General features: G+C 36.8%; 1 protein-coding gene across 1 annotated transcript; it reads right to left on the bottom strand.

Moving 5' to 3' along the window:
* Positions 1 to 2,164: 2,164 nt before the first annotated feature.
* Positions 2,165 to 20,525, bottom strand: Tcs5 (TP53 regulating kinase). The gene is made up of 2 exons (XM_090408298.1): positions 20,330 to 20,525; positions 2,165 to 2,771 (listed from the first exon to the last, which is right to left on the bottom strand). The coding sequence occupies exons 1-2, from the start codon at positions 20,523 to 20,525 to the stop codon at positions 2,281 to 2,283; spliced, it is 687 nt and encodes a 228-aa protein (XP_090264424.1). The 3' UTR covers positions 2,165 to 2,280.
* Between the last annotated feature and the right edge of the window lie 1,315 nt (positions 20,526 to 21,840).

Below are 21,840 nucleotides of genomic sequence, written 5' to 3' on the forward strand. Positions count from 1 at the left end.
CATAAGATTTTAAAATTTGGGAAGCAAAGATGGGATGTAGAGTGTAGGATTGGTGGGTATATTTTAGAGATGGAAGAGATGAAAGATCTGGGGGTGATGGTGGATAGGGATTTGAAATTTCATGGACATTTTACTAAAATTGTGATGACAACACAACATATGGATTACTGTGCACGGATTTGGTCACCTAGTTTTTAAAAAGATGATGCGATTCGAAGAGGGTTCAGAGATGACTAAGTTGGTTTCTGGTCTGGAATGTGAAATATGAGGAAAGATAAGAGAATGCAAATTACAGAGCCTAGTGGATAGAAGGAAGAGGGGTGACATGACTTGAGACATATAAGTTGGTAAGGGGTAATTACCAGATTAATGTGGATGAGATTTTTCATAGAATATCTGGAAACGGGAAAAACGAGAGGCCAGACCTTTCATAGAAGCTGTATAAGTTACATGTGAGCAAGAAGGAAGGGGGGAAAGGAGTAGATTTTTTGCATGGAAAGTGGTGGGTGATTAGAATGCATTACCTGAGAGTGTAGTGAGTGCAGGGACAGTGAATGTATTTAAGTCAAGGTATGTGAAAGTGGTACTTCCCACGATGAGTCTCTTGACTCCATAGAGATCTGATAATGATGACAACAATAATAATAATAATGACTATGTTAAATAAAATTTATACATCATGCCTAAGACCAGGAGCGGCTCGTGCATAGGCACTGCGGAACTGCAGCACCAACAATTTTTCTCGATATATATTTATATTTGCTTGTAATATTTAATTTTATCATCAACAATCCTATACAATTCTCTTATTTTGTATAAAAAATAATAAAATCCATCTTGTAGCATTTAGGAAGGCGAAGGACGTTAGCAGTACTGTGTTTACCAGTGTCATATTGCTACACATGCAAGCATATGCACATCATAGTGAGATGCGTCCTATTAGCGTAGTGCAGCACTGTCCATAGTGCAGTTCCACTGTTGTTTATATGCAGTTTGCAGAGGTAGTAGAGTGTTTGTGGTGCTTATCGTGTTTCCTCTGTCTCTTTAAATATTTGAACATTATAATTAAAGACATAACATTTGTTATAGATTTTATTTTAGAACATTATTGGGGTTATGATAATGGATTTTATTTTTAAGTAATTTTGAATTATAACCAAACTATAATTTTATCGATAATAAACAATGCTGTTTCATGTTTCATTTTTTTTTTAATTTTTACCATAATTTTGATACTTTATCAAAATTATGGTAAAAAATCAAACGTGTACACTGTACTTACAGTGTGTATGTATGTATATTTCGAAAATTGCAACACTGACACAATTTCAAGCCACGAGCTGCCACTGCCTAAGACAGAGAATACCAAAGAGTTGGAACAATGCTATCCTTATCAGTTTTTAAAAAGGGAAACAGAGAAGATATTAAAAATTACTGTCATCACAAGTCTCCTTTCAACAATATAAATTTTTACAATCATTAGCAACAGAATACAAAAGACTAGATTTTTGCCAACCTCCAGAACAAGCAGGATTCAGAAACAATTACAGCATCATTGATAATATGTAATAAGACAAATAATTGAAAAGATAAATGAATACCGAAAACCCTCAGGTCTGGCATTTGTTGACTTTGAAAAGGCTTTTGATTCAATCTCAACATTAGCTATTTTAGAAACCCTTAAAAAATCAAAAAACCGAAAACACTTACATTGATATACTTAGTCCCATATATAAAAATTCGATTGCATCTTTAAAATCAGGAACAGATATGAAATTTTCTATAAAAAAAGGTAGTTATATATTATAACTACCTTTATTTTAAAATCAGAAGCATGTTCTTCTTTTCTACAAGCTTCACCCCTCCCCCTTCAGTTTGAGCTGCTAAGCTTTGGTACTTAGCAGCCCAAACTGCTGGATGGATAGATGGCTATCCATTATTACAACCAGTGAAGTACAATGACCTCACCAGAGCCCAGCAGAAAGAAATATTTCTTCATATACTTTTGCTTATTATTAAATTACATAGAAAGAAAGCATATGTTTAATTTAATAGAAATAAGATAACAATCCTCTGCTTATTAAACGGCTTCTAATGCAGATGTTCACATGACAGTGTGTGTGTGTGTGTGTGTGTGTGTGTGTGTGTGTGGAACTATTTGCAATCACATGAATATAAATTTATTGAAAAGACTGTTACATACATATAATTTGCAAAAAATGCATTATATACATGGAGCCGGAACTTTCAGAATATAATACATATACAAGGTATCATATATTAACCTACCATTGTTCTTTTCCTTCCTCTCATTTGTACTTCTTCCAGCTTTTTTAAAACACTACCTGCACCTTTAGGATACACGCTTTTGTAAGCTTCTAACAAATAATGAAATAATTCTTCAGAATTTGGATGTGAACTTAAAAAAGCTCGTTCCAACACATACAAATCAACACCCTTATCTTCAGCCATATGCGATGTAAAACTCAAACCAAAATCAATGAAAACAATGTCTGCGTTCGTTTCTGAATTTTCTTTAACTAATACATTAGAAGTTGTAAGGTCACCATGGATGATATGATTCATATGCATAATTCCAATATTGTTTCCAATTTTACTAATCAGTGGTTTTAGCTCAAGGTTTGATTTCACTCCCAACTCTCTCTGAGTTTTATAAATTTTTTCTCTCACACTGATGTAATCTATCATGTGCTCCATTACAATGCACCTGGATTCTATATCAACAAAGTAAATAGCTGGTGTGCGAATGCCTGGAAAAAATTATAATTGTTCAGTAAAAAATGAAATTAAGCAAAGATAAAACTACTACCTAGAACAGGGGTGTTCAACCCATCAATCGCAGTGCGATTTTTGGTTGATCTCTTGTGTATTCCTCCTTACTTACAAATTTAATTAAAACTGAAAACATAATATTTTATTTATCATTACTTTGTATTATTTTTAATTCGCTTTAAGTGTATGCTATTGTTTATTTATTTTCCGTTAAAATTGTCAAATCAGTAATTTTCTTATAAGTCCAGGTAAATGAATTAATTTGAATCAGTGGAAGTCAAACAGTGAGCCGAGTGAATACGATTATAAGCAAAGTGTAAAATCTCGATTGTAGCTTAAATATTAAATATTTCAAAGCACATTACATCGATTTTTTACTTAGGTTAAGTCCCATGTGAATATTGTAAAAAAATAAACTTTGTTTGTCTCGGTATAGTTTGTATTAGATGTTTTTGTAAATAACTCTTTTGAAGTTAACTGTATATACTGCTTTAATAAGAATATGTTAGAGGGTTAAAAACAAAGGCAATGTTTTTGTCGCCGAAGCTGAACATGGCGGCATTAGAAAGATTGTTATTGAAGCTTGTATGAGAAAGGCTTGCAGGCTCTAAGCGTAAACATCTCCGAAGTTAGTCAGAAAGAGTTCAAACAACTTTCCGATGGCCGGCAACTTACAATCAAAAGAAAGCAGAGGAGAACAAAAGGTGTGCTGAACTTGAAACTTAAGATGACTCATACCAATTCTTTGGGGGTTGCCAAACTTCATGCAAGGTCTCAGAGGAGGCCTAATAAAAAGGGACTGAAGCAAGCAGAAGGGGTCCCGGTTCTAGAATTGCGGTCAGAGAGGAGGCCGCCTGGTCCAGCGTCGCCGTCAGGGAGACTGCCCGGATTCACGTTGCTTGAGAGAGGAGTAGTTACCCACTTCCAGAAAGGAGCTTCTTGATTCGAGACGTCACTAGAGAGAGAGAGAGAGAGACTACTTCTAGGCCGCAGACAAGGTTTCAAATTGCCGAAAGGAAGAGTTCCTGCTGGAGAAGTTTCCAGGCCAGGTTAATGTCAGACATTCACCAGTGTGTTGTGTTTTCATTACAATTTGATGAATCAAACGACTTCACTGATATTGTTCAGTTAATGGTATTTCAAGATTAACCAAGAAGAAAATTAGAAAATTATAATTTTCAAAAAGAACTTTTGAAAATTATACCATTATTGGGAAGGGCTAGGGGAGAAGACATTTTTTCAGTATTTGATGAATTTGTGAAACAACACAAACTTCTGCTTTTTAAACTTGTGTCTATTACTACTGACGATATCCTGCAATGATAGGTAATAAATCAGGCTTCATTTCATTATGTAAAAACGATGACAAATATCCATATTTTTTAATGTACCACTGTATTATTCACTAACAAGTACTGTGTAATAAAAGATTAAACACAAAAGATGTTTTGGATATTACATTTAAAATTGTAAATTCTGTTCGAGGAAAAGCCCTGCAACGGCGGTCATTTAAATTACAGGCAGATGATGATAGGGAACTTCTGTTCGCTGAGCAGAATTAACTTCTTAAAATTGACTTCTGCTGAGCCAGTGAACATTAGTTCGCTGGCTCAGCAGAAGTCATTTTTAAGAAAGATTTCTTGTATTAATTAACGATATAAAAAATTTTCTTCATGAAAAAGGAGATATTTATCCACAATTAAGTGATAAGATGGTTGTTACACTTATTTTTAGTAGATTTCTGTACGAAATTAAGCAATTATTTAAATTAAGGGGATATTAAATCCCACATTGTTTTAAAACCAAATAAGAAACTCAAAGATTGGAATCAGAGAGTTTCATGCCAAATATAGTATAATAAACTATAAAAGTATCGGCGACTACTAGCGCGAGCTAATGCAAATAGTCTAAGTACGTAGTACAAACTCGGGCAACTCACAGCAAAGGTGGTTAAGTTCTGATCGCTATTCTTGGTATTTTCCATAATGTAAAACATTTCCTAGGAAACGTATGCTCTTATTACATTATGGTGGGAGGTCACTACCCAGACCAGTTTCAGCCTTTATCTTCATGAAAAAGGAGATATTTATCCACAATTAAGTGATAAGATGGTTGTTACACTTATTTTTAGTAGATTTCTGTACGAAATTAAGCAATTATTTAAATTAAGGGGATATTAAATCCCACATTGTTTTAAAACCAAATAAGAAACTCAAAGATTGGAATCAGAGAGTTTCATGCCAAATATAGTATAATAAACTATAAAAGTATCGGCGACTACTAGCGCGAGCTAATGCAAATAGTCTAAGTACGTAGTACAAACTCGGGCAACTCACAGCAAAGGTGGTTAAGTTCTGATCGCTATTCTTGGTATTTTCCATAATGTAAAACATTTCCTAGGAAACGTATGCTCTTATTACATTATGGTGGGAGGTCACTACCCAGACCAGTTTCAGCCTTTATTGAGGCTTCATCAGTGAGTAGCTAGACCAAATTAATACCAAAGGGTATAGCGAAAAGAACTTATATACTCTGCTACAACTCGTATAGCAGAGTATAAGTTCTTTTCGCTATACACTTTGGTATTAAGCCTCAATAAAATCTGAAACCAGTCTGGGTAGTGACCTCCCACCATAATGTAATAACAGCATACATTTCCTAGGAAACGTGTTTTACATTATGGAAAATACCAAGAATAGCGACCAGAACTTAACCACCTTTGCTGCGAGTTGCCCGAGTTTGTACTATGTACTTGGACTACTTGCATTAGTTCACGCTAGTAGTCGCCGATACTTTTATAGTTTATTATACTATAAAATATATAAAACTATATATTGAGTTTCTTATTCGGTTTTAAAACAATGTGGGATTTAATATCCCCTTAATTTAAATAATGTTTATATCGCCAAAATGAAGCCTATTGGCTCTTTATATTTAAGTAATGAAATTAAGCAATTTAAATTTAGAGTTACAAGGTAGAGATAAAAATTTAATTGACATGTTAAGTTCAATAAAAACTTTCCAATAATACTTACTTTTATTAAAGAAAAATATAAACGACCGCGAATTTAACATCTCCCATCTTTATTATTATTATTTCGGGTGACTCCAGAAGTCCTTAGATTCATCAAGGGAGGCCCTAAACATCATGTCCACACAACTATGCGATTACATTCTCACAGTATCTGTCATACCTTGTCTTGAACTCATTCACCGTCATAGCACTCACAACAGACTCTGACAGCTCATTCCACTCATTTACTACTCTAAAAGTAAAGAACCCAGCTCTAACACCCCTGCTAACCACACTCTTGCCCAACTTCCATAGGTGTCCCCCAGTTCTCCCACCACCAGTCCTGATCTCAAAAATATCCTCTGAATTAATCCTATAGAATCCCTTTAGCAATTTGAATGTCTCAATCATATCTCCCCTCCTCCGCCTATCAACTAGTTTCTGCAACCCACAAATCTTCAACCTGTTCTCATATGGTTCATTCCATAGACCTGTTATCATCTTAGTCACTCGCCTATGGATCCTCTCCACCTCCTCCCCATCAAGAAGGAACCGAGGTGACCAAATCTGGGCACAGTAATCGAGATGAGGTCTTATCAAGGCTTGGTACAGAGGTACAATAACTTGCTTGTCTCTGCTCATCAAGATATTTTTCAACAACCAAGTGAGTTGATGAGCTGATTTAGCTACTTTTGCAGTGTGCCCCCTAAACTTCATCTCCTTATCCACCAACACTCCCAAATCCCTGGCCTCATCGATCTCTTGGAGTACAGTTCCACCAATGTGGTATACTGCTGCTAATCTTTTCACACCAAAATGCATAACCTTACATTTTGTCACATTAAATTGACATCCATTCTCCTTAGCCCAGAACTCCAATCTATCTAAGTCATCATGCAAGACTTTGACATCTTCTGCATTCACTATTGCCGTACCCAACTTTGCATCATCAGCGAACAAACGAATTGTTCCACTTAGATCCTTCCCTATATCGTTAATGAACAGATTAAACAGCAGTGGTCCAAGAACAGAACCCTGCGGCACACCACTAGTCACAGGCCGTCTTTTGGACTCTACTCCTGAATAAACTACTCTTTGATATCTCTCCATCAACCAACCACCTATCCATCTCACCAACCCTATATCCATTCCCATATGTTGTAGTTTACGGATTAGTATTCCATGTGGTATCCTGTCAAACGCCTTTGCCAGGTCCAGCAGTATCACTGTAAATCCATTTCCCTTATCCAGTTCAGCTGTCACTTTGTTATAAAACTTGAGCAAGTTACTGAAGCATGATCTACCCTTCACAAAGCCATGCTGTCCCCTGTACAGTATCTCGTTTTCATCAATCCATTCCTGTATTTTTCCCTTGACTACTTTCTCTAAGACCTTGACAACGACTCCTGATATGCTGATCGGTCGGTAATTTGCAACCGTAGTCTTGGATCCTCCTTTATGCAGTGAAACTATTTTTCCCTCTTTCCACACCTTCGGGACTAAGCCAGACCTGAGACTCAGATTAAACGACATGGTCAAGGACATTGATAATTCTTTAGCCGCTTCACGCAAGATCCGTGCCGGTATACCATCCAATCCCACAGATGTGTTCACATTAAGGTTCTGTAATAAACTAGTCATCTCCACTTCATTCATCACCTATTCCTGTATAAACTAATGGTTCCTTCACTTTTTCAATGTCACCACCTGGATGATATGCTTTTGCAAAGTGCGCGCTCAGTAACTCCACTATATCGACTGATTTAGTGACCTCCTTACCATCGTCATTCCTTAAAATCATTTTGCCGCGTACAGTTTTTTTCTTGCTTGCAAAGCTAGTTTCCTTTCATAATCCACTTTTGCTTTTTTTACCACACTCGTTACCTTTCTGGCCTGCACTTTATACCATTCGTGTGCCTGCAGGTCACCATTTTCTTTAAATTCCCTCCACAGTTGTTTCTTTTTTTGCAGCTCAAGCTTAATGGTGTTATTCATCCATTTAACCCCTACTTGTTTAACTATTCGGACCATAGGTATACAATCAGCCATAACCTCCTGTAAATGCTCCTTGACCACTTCCCATGCTCTATCAACGTCCAGCCCTTGCAGTTGTACATGCCATGGCACTGATCCAAGCAATCTCCTAAGCTTGCCATACTTGCCAGCACGGTAATTCCACATATACCGTCTTAATCGAAAATTCCAGACCTTTAGCCACCTCCCAGGTCCTTATGATCACTCTCACCAATAGGTGGCAACATGGTCATATTCATTACAGTCAAATTCTCAGATGCTATTACCAGGTCAAGCACTCTCACACCCCTAGTATTTTCAATTACATGCTGTCTCAGATAGTTATCCCTTAATAATTGAATAAAATCCTTTTCCTTCCTCACATGTGTCCTCTCCTCCTTCCAATCAATGTTACCATAGTTGAAATCCCCCATAATAATTACCCTCCTTCCACTCATTTCATCAATTTCCCTATGCATACTATCTCCACCATCTATTCCATCACCTGGTCTATAGCAGCACCCAACTGTATATTTTATTCTGCCAGTCTCAATCTCACACCAAATAGCCTCAAATGAGCTCCTTTCACTATCCTGCGATACAACTTCAATTCTCCTTGGCTGCAGTTCATCAGCTATCATCAATAATACCCCTCCCCCCCATTTTATTCTCTCTGTCCCTCCTAAACACACTATAACCTACACATTCTATCCCACTAACTATATCTTCTTCCGTCAGCCATGTTTCACTAATGCCAATAACCTGTGGCCAGGAAGAGCCAATCAAGGCCAAAAATTCTTCCTTCTTGTTCCTAATACTCCTGGCATTAGTATACATGAAATGCAGTGATCCCTTAGTCCCACCCCTATATTGACACGTTATTCTAAATGACCCATTCCCATTTTTTGTCCTTAGTGCTGGCTCGGGTACATTATATACATTCTTACACTCATCTGTCTCACTGATGTCTGCATATCCATTCCCCCCACCTCCTTGGTAGTTCTAGTTTCCCTGGTTTTGCACATCCATTTTCACTTCATTCAGCAACACTCCTTCCAGTCTCTGCACACCAAGTCCATTCAAATGCAGGCCATCCATCTTGTATAAGTCCTTTCGCCCTTCAAACTCATTCCACACGTCCACGAATTCCACACCACACCATCTGCATAACCTACGCATAATGTCATTTGCGATTATGGCCCTCCTCCTAAACTCCTCTCTATCATACCGCGGCAACAGACTAACCATTCTAACTCTGTCACTCTTTTCTTTCGCTACCTTTAACAATACTTTCAAGTCCTCTCTCATAAAAAATTTATCACCTTTCAATTCATTTGTACCCGCCACAATTATTAATTCTTTCACCCTCTGTTTTTGCACTCTAATACTCTCACTTACATCCTTAAATTTCGCACCCGGTAAGTACGATTTAGTTACACTGCCATCTATCACCCCTCTTAATAACGAGTCACCATACAACACTCTTTCCTTCATTTCAGAAACTCTCTCATTCTTGCACTGTTTTTTTACGTTAGCCGAATCACTCTGGAAAGAGTTTTGCAGGTGCTCTAATTGCCGCTGCGCATTTTGTATCACTGCGCGAAACCTAGCGATCTCACTTCCTACAAATAATTCCTCATTATTTTTATCATTTAAACCATTTTCTCTCTCATTATGGTTGCTTTCACTCTTTCTTAGATCACCGCTCTCATTGCCATTTATTTAAATTTAATTTAAATTAAAATTAAATTTTTAAATAATTTTAAATAATTAAAATTAAATTTAAATTTAAATTTATTAAAATTTTTTGAACAAAATCAAGAAATGCTTCGCTATGATTTAAAAGAATTTATTTGTGAAATAGAATTAGTTGAGGAAGAAATAAATTCAAGATTTAAAGATTTTAAGAAAACTGAAATGATTGTATCTTTTATCAATAATCCATTTCAAGAAAACTTGAACATCACAGAAATTTCAAATAAAATTAGTGGGCTGTTTGATATAAACCAAGCTGAAGTAGAACTTGAGAGAATAAACATTCAGAATAGTTTACATTTAAAATCAATAAACAATGAAGTCATTTGAAAGTATGCACATGAAAAATTCCCAATATTAACTGATATTGCGCGAAAAATACTATCATGTTTCGGATCAACATACTTGTCAGAATCCGCTTTTTCAAATATGACCGTCATAAAAATTCAATTAAGAAACCAAATTACAAATGATCATTTGGATGATTGTCTGCGATTGGCCACTTCATATCAGCTTGACTATGAAAATATTGCGAGGTCCAAACAATGCCAAATTTCACATTAACTTTTTTTTTTTTTTCTTTTTTTTTTTTTTTTTAAATCAACCAGCATTTCCTGTAACTTGTGAGTTTGTAATCAATCTGTTGTTTTTTCTAACTTTGGTTTTCCAAAATAGAGAAATAAATATTTTATTCCAATATATTTGTTTTTTTTATTGTATTAAAACAATTAAAAGTGATAAATAAATTTTTAAATACACAAATAAAGTTTTTAGTTGTTTATTTTTAGTTTTTTTATTTGTGCGTAATCAGATATCAGGTTGGGGAACGTGATCTATATAAGAGAGCAGATCGCGCCGAATAACTTATATATAAGAGAATAGATCACCGAATAACTTTTTATAGAAAAGTAGTTCGCATAGTAAAAAAGGTTGAACACCACTGACCTAGAAGCACATATGAGGAAAGGGTTTAGTAGCTCCATAAATGATAGAAAATTATACAACTCATATAAATAACAGTAACAGCAAGGTATCTCTATCATAATGAATCAAACTCATGCTGGCGTCAAGCATTCACAACACTCAACGCATTCTGCTCACCCACCACTCTTCATGTAAATAATCTACTCCTCACCCTTCTCTTCACCATATCTTTACAATAACTTTCAGGAATGGCCTCTTGTTCTCTTACCACCCCCCTCCATTGAATGTATAATTCCTTCTGTATTAATGTGGTAAAATCTCCCTCACTAATTAACATCTCTATGACAGTAACTCTTTTGGATCTATCCAAAAGAGTTGCTATCATAGGAGCAACTCTGCAATTTACATTCTTCTTTCTCCCAACCTCTACTCTTATATAAACAACATTCCAGAGTTTGATGTTGCTATAGTTATTTGTCTCTAGACCTTCTCAAGAAATTTACGCATCACAGTGAAAACTAGGTGACCAATCTGAGCACGTAGTCCATGTATAGTCTGATCAATGCTTACAGTGGCAAAAACACTATATCTCTACTTACCAGTGCCTTATCATAACAATTATTTCCTGTGTAGTCTTTCCATGATGCAATATCAGAATCTTCTCCTAGAGTTCAAAGAATAAACAGGTTAGGAGCAAAATTTTAGGTAGGGGATGAATTCCACTGCCAAGCATGAGACCAATACCCTGCTTATTGGAGACCTGAAGCAGCTTTAAAAAAAAAAAAAAAAAAAAAAAAAATCCATGTTTGGTGTCTACAGTAGGGTTTCCAGACTATGTAAAAAGAAATAAAACACAAAAAAATTATAAAAATTAATAAAAATAGAATTAAAAATATCCATAGCTAACTAACAGTAGTAATGTACTATGGGCTTATAACCTTTTGTGAATGGGAATCATATTAAAAAAAGGATGCACAATCTTAAGCAGGAAATTCTTATGAAAAAATGATGTAGAAAGAATACAATATGCATGATGATGTCAGTTATGGAAATTCTAAAATGCAGGCAAGAAGAGTTACAAGTATTGCATAGAAAACTAATTCTGAGTATAAAAAGGATCTACAAGTTAAAGACAATTCAGAAGAATTCTAACATTATATTTCAAGTAAAAGAAAGAAAGAATGAGCGAATGTGCAGACAAATAAAATCCTTAGCTCATCCATACAATAATAAGTTTACAACATTTTGTGGATGAGAGTAACATGAAACTAAAGAGTACCCATTTTGATAAATGTCATCAGGCTGGATTATGCAACACAGAGCTCAATGCCTCTTCAGTGAAAAGAAACTCAGGCATAAGAGGAGGACATATTTGAGCTGTTGAATAAACTAAATAAGGATTTGGCATAAGAATGAGAACTAAATAAGAATTTTAGTCTCTAAGAGTAGAAAAAATGTATCGTAATCCTATTGCACATTCTTGAGATGCTGATAAGTCTAACTATTAACCTATCAGTATCTTGGGAATGATGAAAGTTTTGGAAAAGATGGTTAAGACTAACAATGCCCTGAAATCAGAAATGGGATGACAGAGAATCTGCACTCTCTGAAAGAACAGCATGGTTTGTTATGGCTAAGTTGGACAAGGAAAATGAATACACCATGATGCTTTTGGACTTTGCTAAGACAAAGTCCAAAAGTATCATGGTATATCACTGCATAGGCTGTTGAATAAGTTGGAGGTTATGGGATTAGAATAAAAACTATTAGCATGGATAAGATGGCTGACAGATATCAAAAAGTGGTGTATTGGTTTATGAGCCTGCAAGATTTAACGTGACCAGTTTTATCCTTGATCCATTATTATTCAATCTTGACATTAATAATATGGGGAAAGATTTGACTGGTGATACACAGCTGTTTGCTGATGATGCAAACATGGGTAGGATAATCATTCTGCAAGAGCTGCATGTGACTGACATGCAGCTCTTGCAGAGAGAGTAAATATATAAATATAAATTCAATTAGTAAATATAAAATTATGCTAATAATAAAACCTAAAACATTAATCACCAGTCAAATCTTTCCCCATATTATTAATGTAAAGATTGAATAATAATGGATCAAGGATAAAACTGGTCACGTTAAATTTGGCTGGATCTTATATAATAATGACTATGTTAATGATGAAGTTGTATAAGATACACAACTGTATCTTATACAACTGTCTCATACAGACAGTTGTATAAGACACATGGATGTGCCTTATACAACTGTCTGTAAAATTTTACAAAAAATTCTGCATTTCCACCCATTCAGGATAACCCTGACACAGCAGCTGTGCCCACAAGAAAGTCAACTGACATTCGCTTTAACATTCCTTGCTTGAGTGGAGTTGGACATGGCATGGCCATAGATAATTTTGCAGGGAGATGAGGTTTACTTTCTCCAGAATGGATCTGTGAATATCCACAATTGCTGGGTATAGGCTATACAGAACATGTATGCAATCCATTCCTTTGCATTCACCCAAAGTTACTGTCTAGCTGGTTAACACTTTATCATTGGACAATTCTTCAAGGACGTTTACTCAGTTACTGCTGAGAGGTATATGATAAACAATTTTGTTCAGCCACAGATACAGCAGTGCCTATGCATGGATTCAGTCATTTTCATGTAGGATGGTGCCCCCCTCCACACACACACATCAATCAATCCATAGAGCAGGTTCTTTGAGAACATTTCAAAGCCAGAGTGATCAGCCATGCTTTCCCCATTGCATGGCTGCATCATTCACCTGATCTGAACCCCTATGACTTCTGATTCTCGGAATTTCCCAAAGACAGAGTTTATTAACTTCCCAGAGCTGAAAGACAGCATAGCACAGCATGTGCACAATATCAGTCCTGACCAGCTATGTTCTGTAGTTGAACACAGTGCAAAGAATGCAGTTTGTGGCATACCAGGAAGAGCAGCACATTGAACAGTACAGCTAGTGAATGAATAATAGTCGATAAAAATGTGTTATGATTGTGTTGCTTTTCTCTTTCTTACAGACTCAAAAAAAATTACCACAGCTATATTTGGTACATCATAGTACCCCTTGGTGGTGAGTTTTGGAACTACTTTTTTTTCTACAGATATCACTTCTGCATGATGCAGAATCTTTCCTGCAAAGTTACGCAGCATTTAGATCATTGGGTAGTGCTCAACAAGGCTAAAACAGGTATGCTTTAACCACGTTATCGGCCAAGATGTCTATAGACATCAAGGTTTTTATGGATGCAATGTGCATATTAAAATTGTAATACCATTGTTATTACATTGAAATATGATGGATACAAATCGTATGACGATGCGTATTTGATCCATAATGGCCGGTAAGGTGGTTAATTTTGATCACTGTGTATAATTTAGATTTTGCAAAGGCTTTTGATATATTGCCATAAGACAAACTACTAGTAGTTAAATTGGAACAGATGTTGGATAATAGATTATTATTATTCATGCCTCCATGGAGTCAAGAGACTCATCGTGGGAAGCCCCTCCTAGGAAACACAGTCTATCATACCACTCCTTAAACTCATTGACCATTCTTGCTCTCACCACTCTATCAAGCAATGCATTCCGCAGTTCCACCATCCTTACAAAAAGAAACCACTTCTCACCCTCTTGCTCACAGCTTCCTTTCATACTTTCCAGGGATGGCCCCTTGTCATCGCTCCTTCCTGCTGCTCCACCAAGTGAAAGAATTCCCCGGTGTCCACCCTGTAATTGCCTCTCGACAGTTTAAAAGTCTCGATCATATCCCCTCTCCTTCTATCCACCAAACTCTGCACTTAACATTCGTTCAGCCGATCCTCATAATTAACATTGTACAGTCCTGAAACCATCTTTGTTATCAGCCTCTGCACCCTCCCCACAGTTAATTTATTCAAATCGTGGGGACCAAATTTGAGAATAATAGTCCAAGTGTGGTTTGATCAGGGTCTTATACAACGGAATGATAACTCATCTATCTCTGGAAGTCAGCATCCTGTTCAGTATTGCAGCAATCCTCTGCGTTACCTCACCACCTTTGCAATATGCCCCCTGAATTTCACTTTTCTATCGATCATCATCCCCAGATCTCTCATCTCCCATACTTCCTCCAGTACAGCTCCTCCAATCAAGTATGCAGCCTCCCATCAATGTATCCCAAACTTCAAGACTTTACATTTTGCTGCATTAAACCGACACCCATTCATTTGCCCATCTGTCTATTTTATTAAAATCCTTTTCCAGGACTGCCACATCTGTACTATTACTAATAACCCTTATCAGCTTCATATCATCTGAAAACAACTGAATATTCCCTCGTAATCCATTGACGTCATTGATATAAAGGTTATATAGGTCACAGTACTGAGCCCCGTGGAATCCCACTTGTAACTTTCTGCTTCCTTGATATTGCTCCACCATACACAACTCTGATACCTATCACCTATCAGACAGCCAATCCTGAATCCAGTTGACTAACCTGACATCTAAACCCATGTGCTGTAACTTAAATATCAGCTTATCATGTGGCAGCCTGTCAAATGTCTTTGCAAAATCCAAAAAAAAAGGCAGTGTATGCCTTTCCTCATCAACTGCTCTTGTCACTTTATTATTCTCACAGATAACATTACTCTCATCTGCCCAAAGGCATATATAGTCCCGTACTAATTTCTCCAAGACCTTAACAACTACTGATGACTCACAAACTGGCCTATAATTAGACACTTCCAGTCTGCAATTGCCCTTATGCAATTGCACTATCTTACCTTCATTCCATTCCTTGGGTACGTTTCCCATAGCCAGACTTTCAATGAAAAGCCAGGTCAACAGAGCTGTCAGTTCTTTAGCAGTCTCTTGAAATCTGTTGTGAAATACCACTCAGTCCCACTGCTTTACTGACATCCAGAGTACTCAATATTTGGAACACACTCTCCTCTTGCACCTCTAAACCTGCCCTATCCCTCTAGTATTAAAACCTCCAGGATGAAATATCCCAATAAAGTGCTCATTGAACAACTCCACTGTGTCCTCTGCATCAGTCACTCTATTCCCATTTTTATTCCACAATGTCATTCTTCCACAATCATTTCTCCTATTGGCCACATAGCTAAAACATTCCCTAGGATTTTCTTTGGATCTTAGTGCCAATCTCTTCTCATATTCTAGTTTTGCCTTCCTCACTACACTAGTCACTCTCCTGCCCTGAGTTTTATATTCTTCATGCATCTGCTCTCCACCCCTCTCCTTATATCTCTTCCATAATCTCTTTTTCATCTGCAGTTCCTGTTTGATATTGTTTGTCATTCACTTTACGCCAAATTGTGTCCGCTTCTCCACTAGTGGAATACAGCTTATTATTGCTGCTAACAAATATTCCTTCACCATTTCCCAAGCATTAATGATACCCTGGCCTTTCAATTCCACCCTGTATGGAACTGCCCCAAGTTGATATCTAAGACTATTATAATCATCTACGTTATAATTCCTCATATGTTCCCTTTTCTTTGATACTCCTGCATGTCTATTCATCTTCCATGTCAAAACCATATGGTCACTCTCTACAACGGGGGGGGGGGGGGGGGGGAAGTTATCTCAGTTATTACCAGCTCTTCTGATGCTATGAACAAATCCAAAACTCTTGAACCTCTTGTTCCCTCTATTACATGTTGCCTAAGACATTTGTCCCTCAAGAATTCTAGAAATTTCATTCCCTTATTAATACATGCATTTTCCTCTTCCCAGCTTATACTGCTGTAGTTAAAATCTCCCATAACAATCATTCTTCTTGCACTTGCCAAGTTCAACTGCCTAAACATCTCCTGCTCTCCACCCTCTGTACTCCTTGGCTTGTAGCAACACCCCACTAAATATCCTGTCTTGCCCACCTCTACCTCACACCATATGCTTTCAAAACCATTACTGTCACTGCCTTCCATAGCCTCCTCTCTTAGAGAATATAAATCACTTATAAGCAGTACTCCACCACCGCGTTTCCCCTCCTATCCTGCTGAAAAATGCTGTAATCTGCTACTTCTATTCCTGTTATTATATCATCTTCCGTCAACCACGTCTCAGCGATCCCGATAATCTTTGGACAGGCTGACACTATCAATGCCACCAATTCATCTCTTCAGATACTCCTGGCATTAGTATATTAGATTGGCTGTCTGATAGGTATCAGCAGGTTGTGTATGGGAGAGTGATATCCCAGAAGAGGAAAGTAACTAGTAGTGCCCATCTGTTTTGGAACCACTGTTGTTTAACTTGTATATAAATAACATTGGAAAGTGCTTAAATGGTGATATACAGTTGTTTGTAGATGACGCAAAGTTGGGAAGCATTATGAGAAGTAGAACAGATGTTATAGTTTTGCAAGCGGATCTAAAGAGATAAATGGGTTGGTGTGTGTGTGTGTGGGAATGTCAGTTTAATGCTGCAAAGTGTAAGGTTTTCAAATTTGGGAAGCAATGATGGGATGTAGAGTATAGGACTGGTGGTGATATTTTAGAGAAGGTGGAGATGAATTATCTGGGAATGATGGTGGATTGGGACTTAAAATTTCATGGACACTTTCCTAAAATTGTGAGAAAACTACAGCAGATTATAGGAATGATCCACAGAATGCCAACATGTAGAAGTAAGGATGTTTTAATTCCATGTACAAGGCTTTAATGAGGCCACATATGGATTACTGTGCACAGATCAGATCACCTGATTTTCAAAAAGATGATGAATTGTTGAGGGTTCAGAGACAACTAAGCTGGTTTCTGGTCTGTGGAACATGAGGACAGATAGAATGCAAATTACAGAGTCTAGTGGGTAAAAGGAAGAGGGGAAAACATGATTAAGACGTAGAAGTTAGTAAGGAGGTAATTAATGTGGATGAAATTTTTCAAAGAATATCTGGAGACAGGGAAGGGAGAGAGAGAGAGAGAGGCCATCCCTGGAAGCTGTATAAGGTGGGTGTGAGAAAGGGATGCGAGGTATATTTTTTGCATACAGAGTGGTGGATGATTGGAATGCATTGCGTGGGAGTTCAGAGACAGAATTCATTTAAGTCAAAGTAAGATGAGCTGCACAAGTGAGAATGGGACCTCCCATGATGAGTCAACTCCACAAGAGGTCCGTTGATAATAATAATAATAAAGCCCTAATGTACTTCAGTCTTATAATCTATAATTTCTTATAATCTCACTAGTTTTCTAGAAGAGAAGTACTATGAAACCAAATGCAATTTCATTATGTAAAGCAAAGTCCTGATGCACTTCATGCATTTCTTATAATCTCTCTCTCTCTAACTTATAGCCAGAGAGAGAAAGACTAAGTCTCTTCCAGTAACAAAAGTGTAACTTCACTGACCTAAATGTCAACTTCATCACCTGAAGAACAGTCAGCTACACAGTGATGGCAAGTAAATTCTGCCATTCAAGTCCACAATAGATCTCTCTCTCTCTCCTTCAGCCTTGTATCAAGTGCAACAGCACATGATATTTCCAAAACTTTTGATAGAGTCTGACATAGAAGGCCTGCTTTTCTAACTGGATCACTTGCTGCATATAATAGAGGAGAATGTTCTCTCCTCATATTTCTCATCTAATTAAAGTGTTTGTCAAAGGTCTGTTATGTTATCCACCCCACCCTTTTCTTCATATATACAAAACAATATCTCTGCCTGACCTCAAACCTCATCCAGTTCTGCCAGTGATAGCACTCTCCATTCCCCCTATGTACTGTGCTCTCAAACATCCCAAGCTTCAATACCTTCAGTCAGTGTACTATAACATCATGATTATTCTTTAATGGCATGATGACAATGTCACAATCTTCAATGCTTCCAAAACATAATTTGTCTTTCTTCTTGCAGAAAGACTCAGTTCTCCTCCATATACTTGGGATAACATTCAACTGAACAGTCAAGTCCAGATCTATCTTCTTAGACAGTGCTGGCTAGCTTTACCTGGTACAAAATCCTCAGTTCTATACTGTCCTTCTCAGTCTCCAAAACCTGGCATCTTTTTTTTTTGTTGTTGTTGTTGTTTGTTTGTTTTGTTACATTATTTTTCACCTGTACAGCTATTTAATCAATACAAATCTCAAATCCTTCCAACCTTGAATACTGCTCTCACATTTAGGGTAACACACCAAATATCTCTGTAAAATTTCTTGATGTCCAAAATAGGATAGTTTGGCAAAAGGATATCTGCTATCTCACAAACTCTCTCCACAACCACTGCTCATTGAAAGATTCTGCATTGTATGTTTTCTACAAATGCTTTCATTTGTATGGTTCAGGAGAAATAACAAAAGTGACATCCACCATTCTCCAAGCTGTCAAACTTCCATTTACAGTTCAAGTACTAATCCACTGCACCTGCCACTCCCATTCATATTACACTTGACAAGAAATTGTTTCTTGTCAAATATAAAATGAAGTGTTTTAATCTTTTAGTTTCCATAAAGCATACATGTGAAGTAACTTCATGACTAGTCTACTTGTATACAGAAAATGTTGACTTCCCATCAGTTGTCTTAGTATCCCATAATCTCAAAACCATTACTGGAAGTGTCACTACTCAGATGTTTCAGAGGTCGCATCAGTGGGAGCCAGACCAGAAAGATATCAAGGCTATATCAAAGTAGAACTGCCAACAGCTTCTACATTCAAGTAGACTAGTTGTAAAGTTACTTAGTGCTTATGCCTCAAGTATAATATAGACTATAACTTTGTCTCCACCACAACTAGTATTTTCACAGACAATCACAAACATCCATGCCCACAGCAGGATTCAAACCAGCAGCCTTTTGGCTGGAAAGTGGAGGATATGCTAACCACTTGGCCAACCAGGCCAGCTCTCTCTCTCTCTCTCTCTATATATATATATACCAAGCAATTTTATAAGCTAGGTTTTAATTATTTTATATATATATATATATATATATATATATATATAGAGAGAGAGAGAGAGAGAGAGAGAGAGATTGATGCGCGAGCATGAGCCATTAGTAGCAGAGGCTCTACCAATCGACCAACCTTTGCTGGCATGAAATTTATGAAGGTCACCGAAAAACAAATAAAATAAAATGAAAAATAATGCACGCAAACGTAAATTTCAAAATCATTAAAAAAAAAAAATTCTGTAGTCCGATCTCTCTCTCTCTCTATATATATATATATATATACACCAAGCGATTTTATAAGCTAGGTTTTAATTATTTTATATATATATATATATATATATATATATTGAGAGAGAGAGAGATCAGACTACAGAATTTTTTTTTAAAATGATTTTGAAATTTACGTTTGCGTGCATTATTTTTTATTTTATTTTATTTGTTTTTCGGTGACCTTCATAAGTTTCATGCCAGCAAAGGTTGGTCGAGTGGTAGAGCCTCTGCTACTAATGGCTCATGCAAAAAGTTAAGCAAATTTGAGTGCGGTTAGTGGTAGGAAAGGATTCAATGCTGTTGGCACCCTCTCCCTCGATGAGTCTATGGACTCCCTGGAGGTACCACATAATAATAATAATAATAATAAAAAGTTCATTTGCTAGGTATATCATTCTTTGCCAACAGGGAGGGAAGGGGGGGGGCGCTACAATCCTACCGTCTTCGTTAAGAGTATTTTTTGTCTATTGCCGGAGTAAAACGGCCAGACCACATACGTGACCAGTTCATCTTATCTTTCAGCTTTCATAAATCTACACAAAATGTAACGTTATGAACACTAATGTAGCTCATTAAAATCAAAAAAACTTCCTTAAAATGTTATCATATCTGATAACACATTACCGGCAGACTTGCTTCGCATTATTCCTCGTACTTCTGCTTTCATTCTGTTTCTAGTCAAAACATCGTCCAATTGTTGAATTCGATAAGCTTTAGGAAAACGTTCTTTTAAAATTGCTCGCTTTCCTAAAAATACACCTTTGTATACCTTTGCTTCAGCCCCTTGCTGCAACAACACGAAATCTTCTTTAGACACCATTACAGGATGAAGATTACCTAATCAACAAAATGAAGTGGTATAGTCAATCAAACCATCGCGATTAATTCACCCACGCGGATTTTTTTGTAATTTTCCAGTATTATTTAAATAATAATAATAATAATAATAATAATAATAATGTTTCTCATAAATAAATGATTTTTTATGGGGAACCAATAGACGAGAGACTATTGTATAGGCTACCGATAGTGAACTAACACCATCGATGGGCAAGAAGGAACCGGACAGTCATATAATGATATATTACACAAGGTTAGTGATAGAAACTAAGCAGCCAAATATAGATAGGTTGGATTTCATTTACGGTTGTTAATATTTTAGAGAAATTAGCAAGAGTTCATCCTATTAGTTTTTAAAAAAATCCGCTAACGCCCTTTATTTTCCAAAGGGAGTAGGCGAGTCTTTTCGCCGTAACTAACTTTTGCAGACAATTGGGCAGCTAGCTCCCTCGCTTATCTAATCACAGAATACCTGTTAGTATAGTACAGTCTTAGTATTACTTCCAAGCCTTCTTTTCTGATACCTTCATTAACATACCTAATACACACGCCATATATACACTGCCAATACTTGGACACTGACTTGGATTCTTCTTTCCAGTATTTTTTCTTTCTTTCTACTCTTCTGGGACTGTCCTCGTTGTCGAACTTCTGTTAAACAACTTTTTTTTCACTTTCTTCACTACACTCGTCACCATTCTAGCCTCCACATTATATTCTTCATCCTGTTATTACATTTCTTCCACAACATCCTCTTTCTCAGAGGCTTCTGGATAATTCCATGATTCATCCATACTTTACATATCCTCTTAACCTTAGGAACACAGTCTGACATTCCGATAAGTAAAAGAAAGTTTCATGAAGCTTTCATCTGGTAGCCAATACTCATGTAAAAAGCACATGATCATTCTCCCCAATCTGTGGCAGTGTGGTGTCATCCAGGGTCACCCCTAGGAATTTTTCCACCCCTTTCCCCCTTATTTTTTTGTATAGTTTATGCAATTTTGTCGACCCGTGCAAATGCACTTCTTGCACCGTCGATAGAGCCGGCCCTGGTGTCATCTTCTATTATTACTGTGTGATGGGATATTATTAAATCCAATATTTGTGCCTCAAGTGCTGCTTCAAATGCATGTCGCTTAAGGTGGTTTTCCCAAGTACTTTTCAAGGAATTCAGTCGCTTATTTACAGATGTTGCTTCCAGTCAATGTTTCCATAGCTAAAACTACCCCTTGTTATAATCATTCTGTTGTCACCAGACTCGCCATTTCGACAATTCGAGCTTGACTCGATTT

Source organism: Typopeltis vanoorti, chromosome 18 (assembly GCF_054136105.1).
Source record: "Typopeltis vanoorti isolate ZY-2024b chromosome 18, IOZ_Tvanoo_1.0, whole genome shotgun sequence".
NCBI lineage: Eukaryota > Metazoa > Arthropoda > Arachnida > Uropygi > Thelyphonidae > Typopeltis > Typopeltis vanoorti.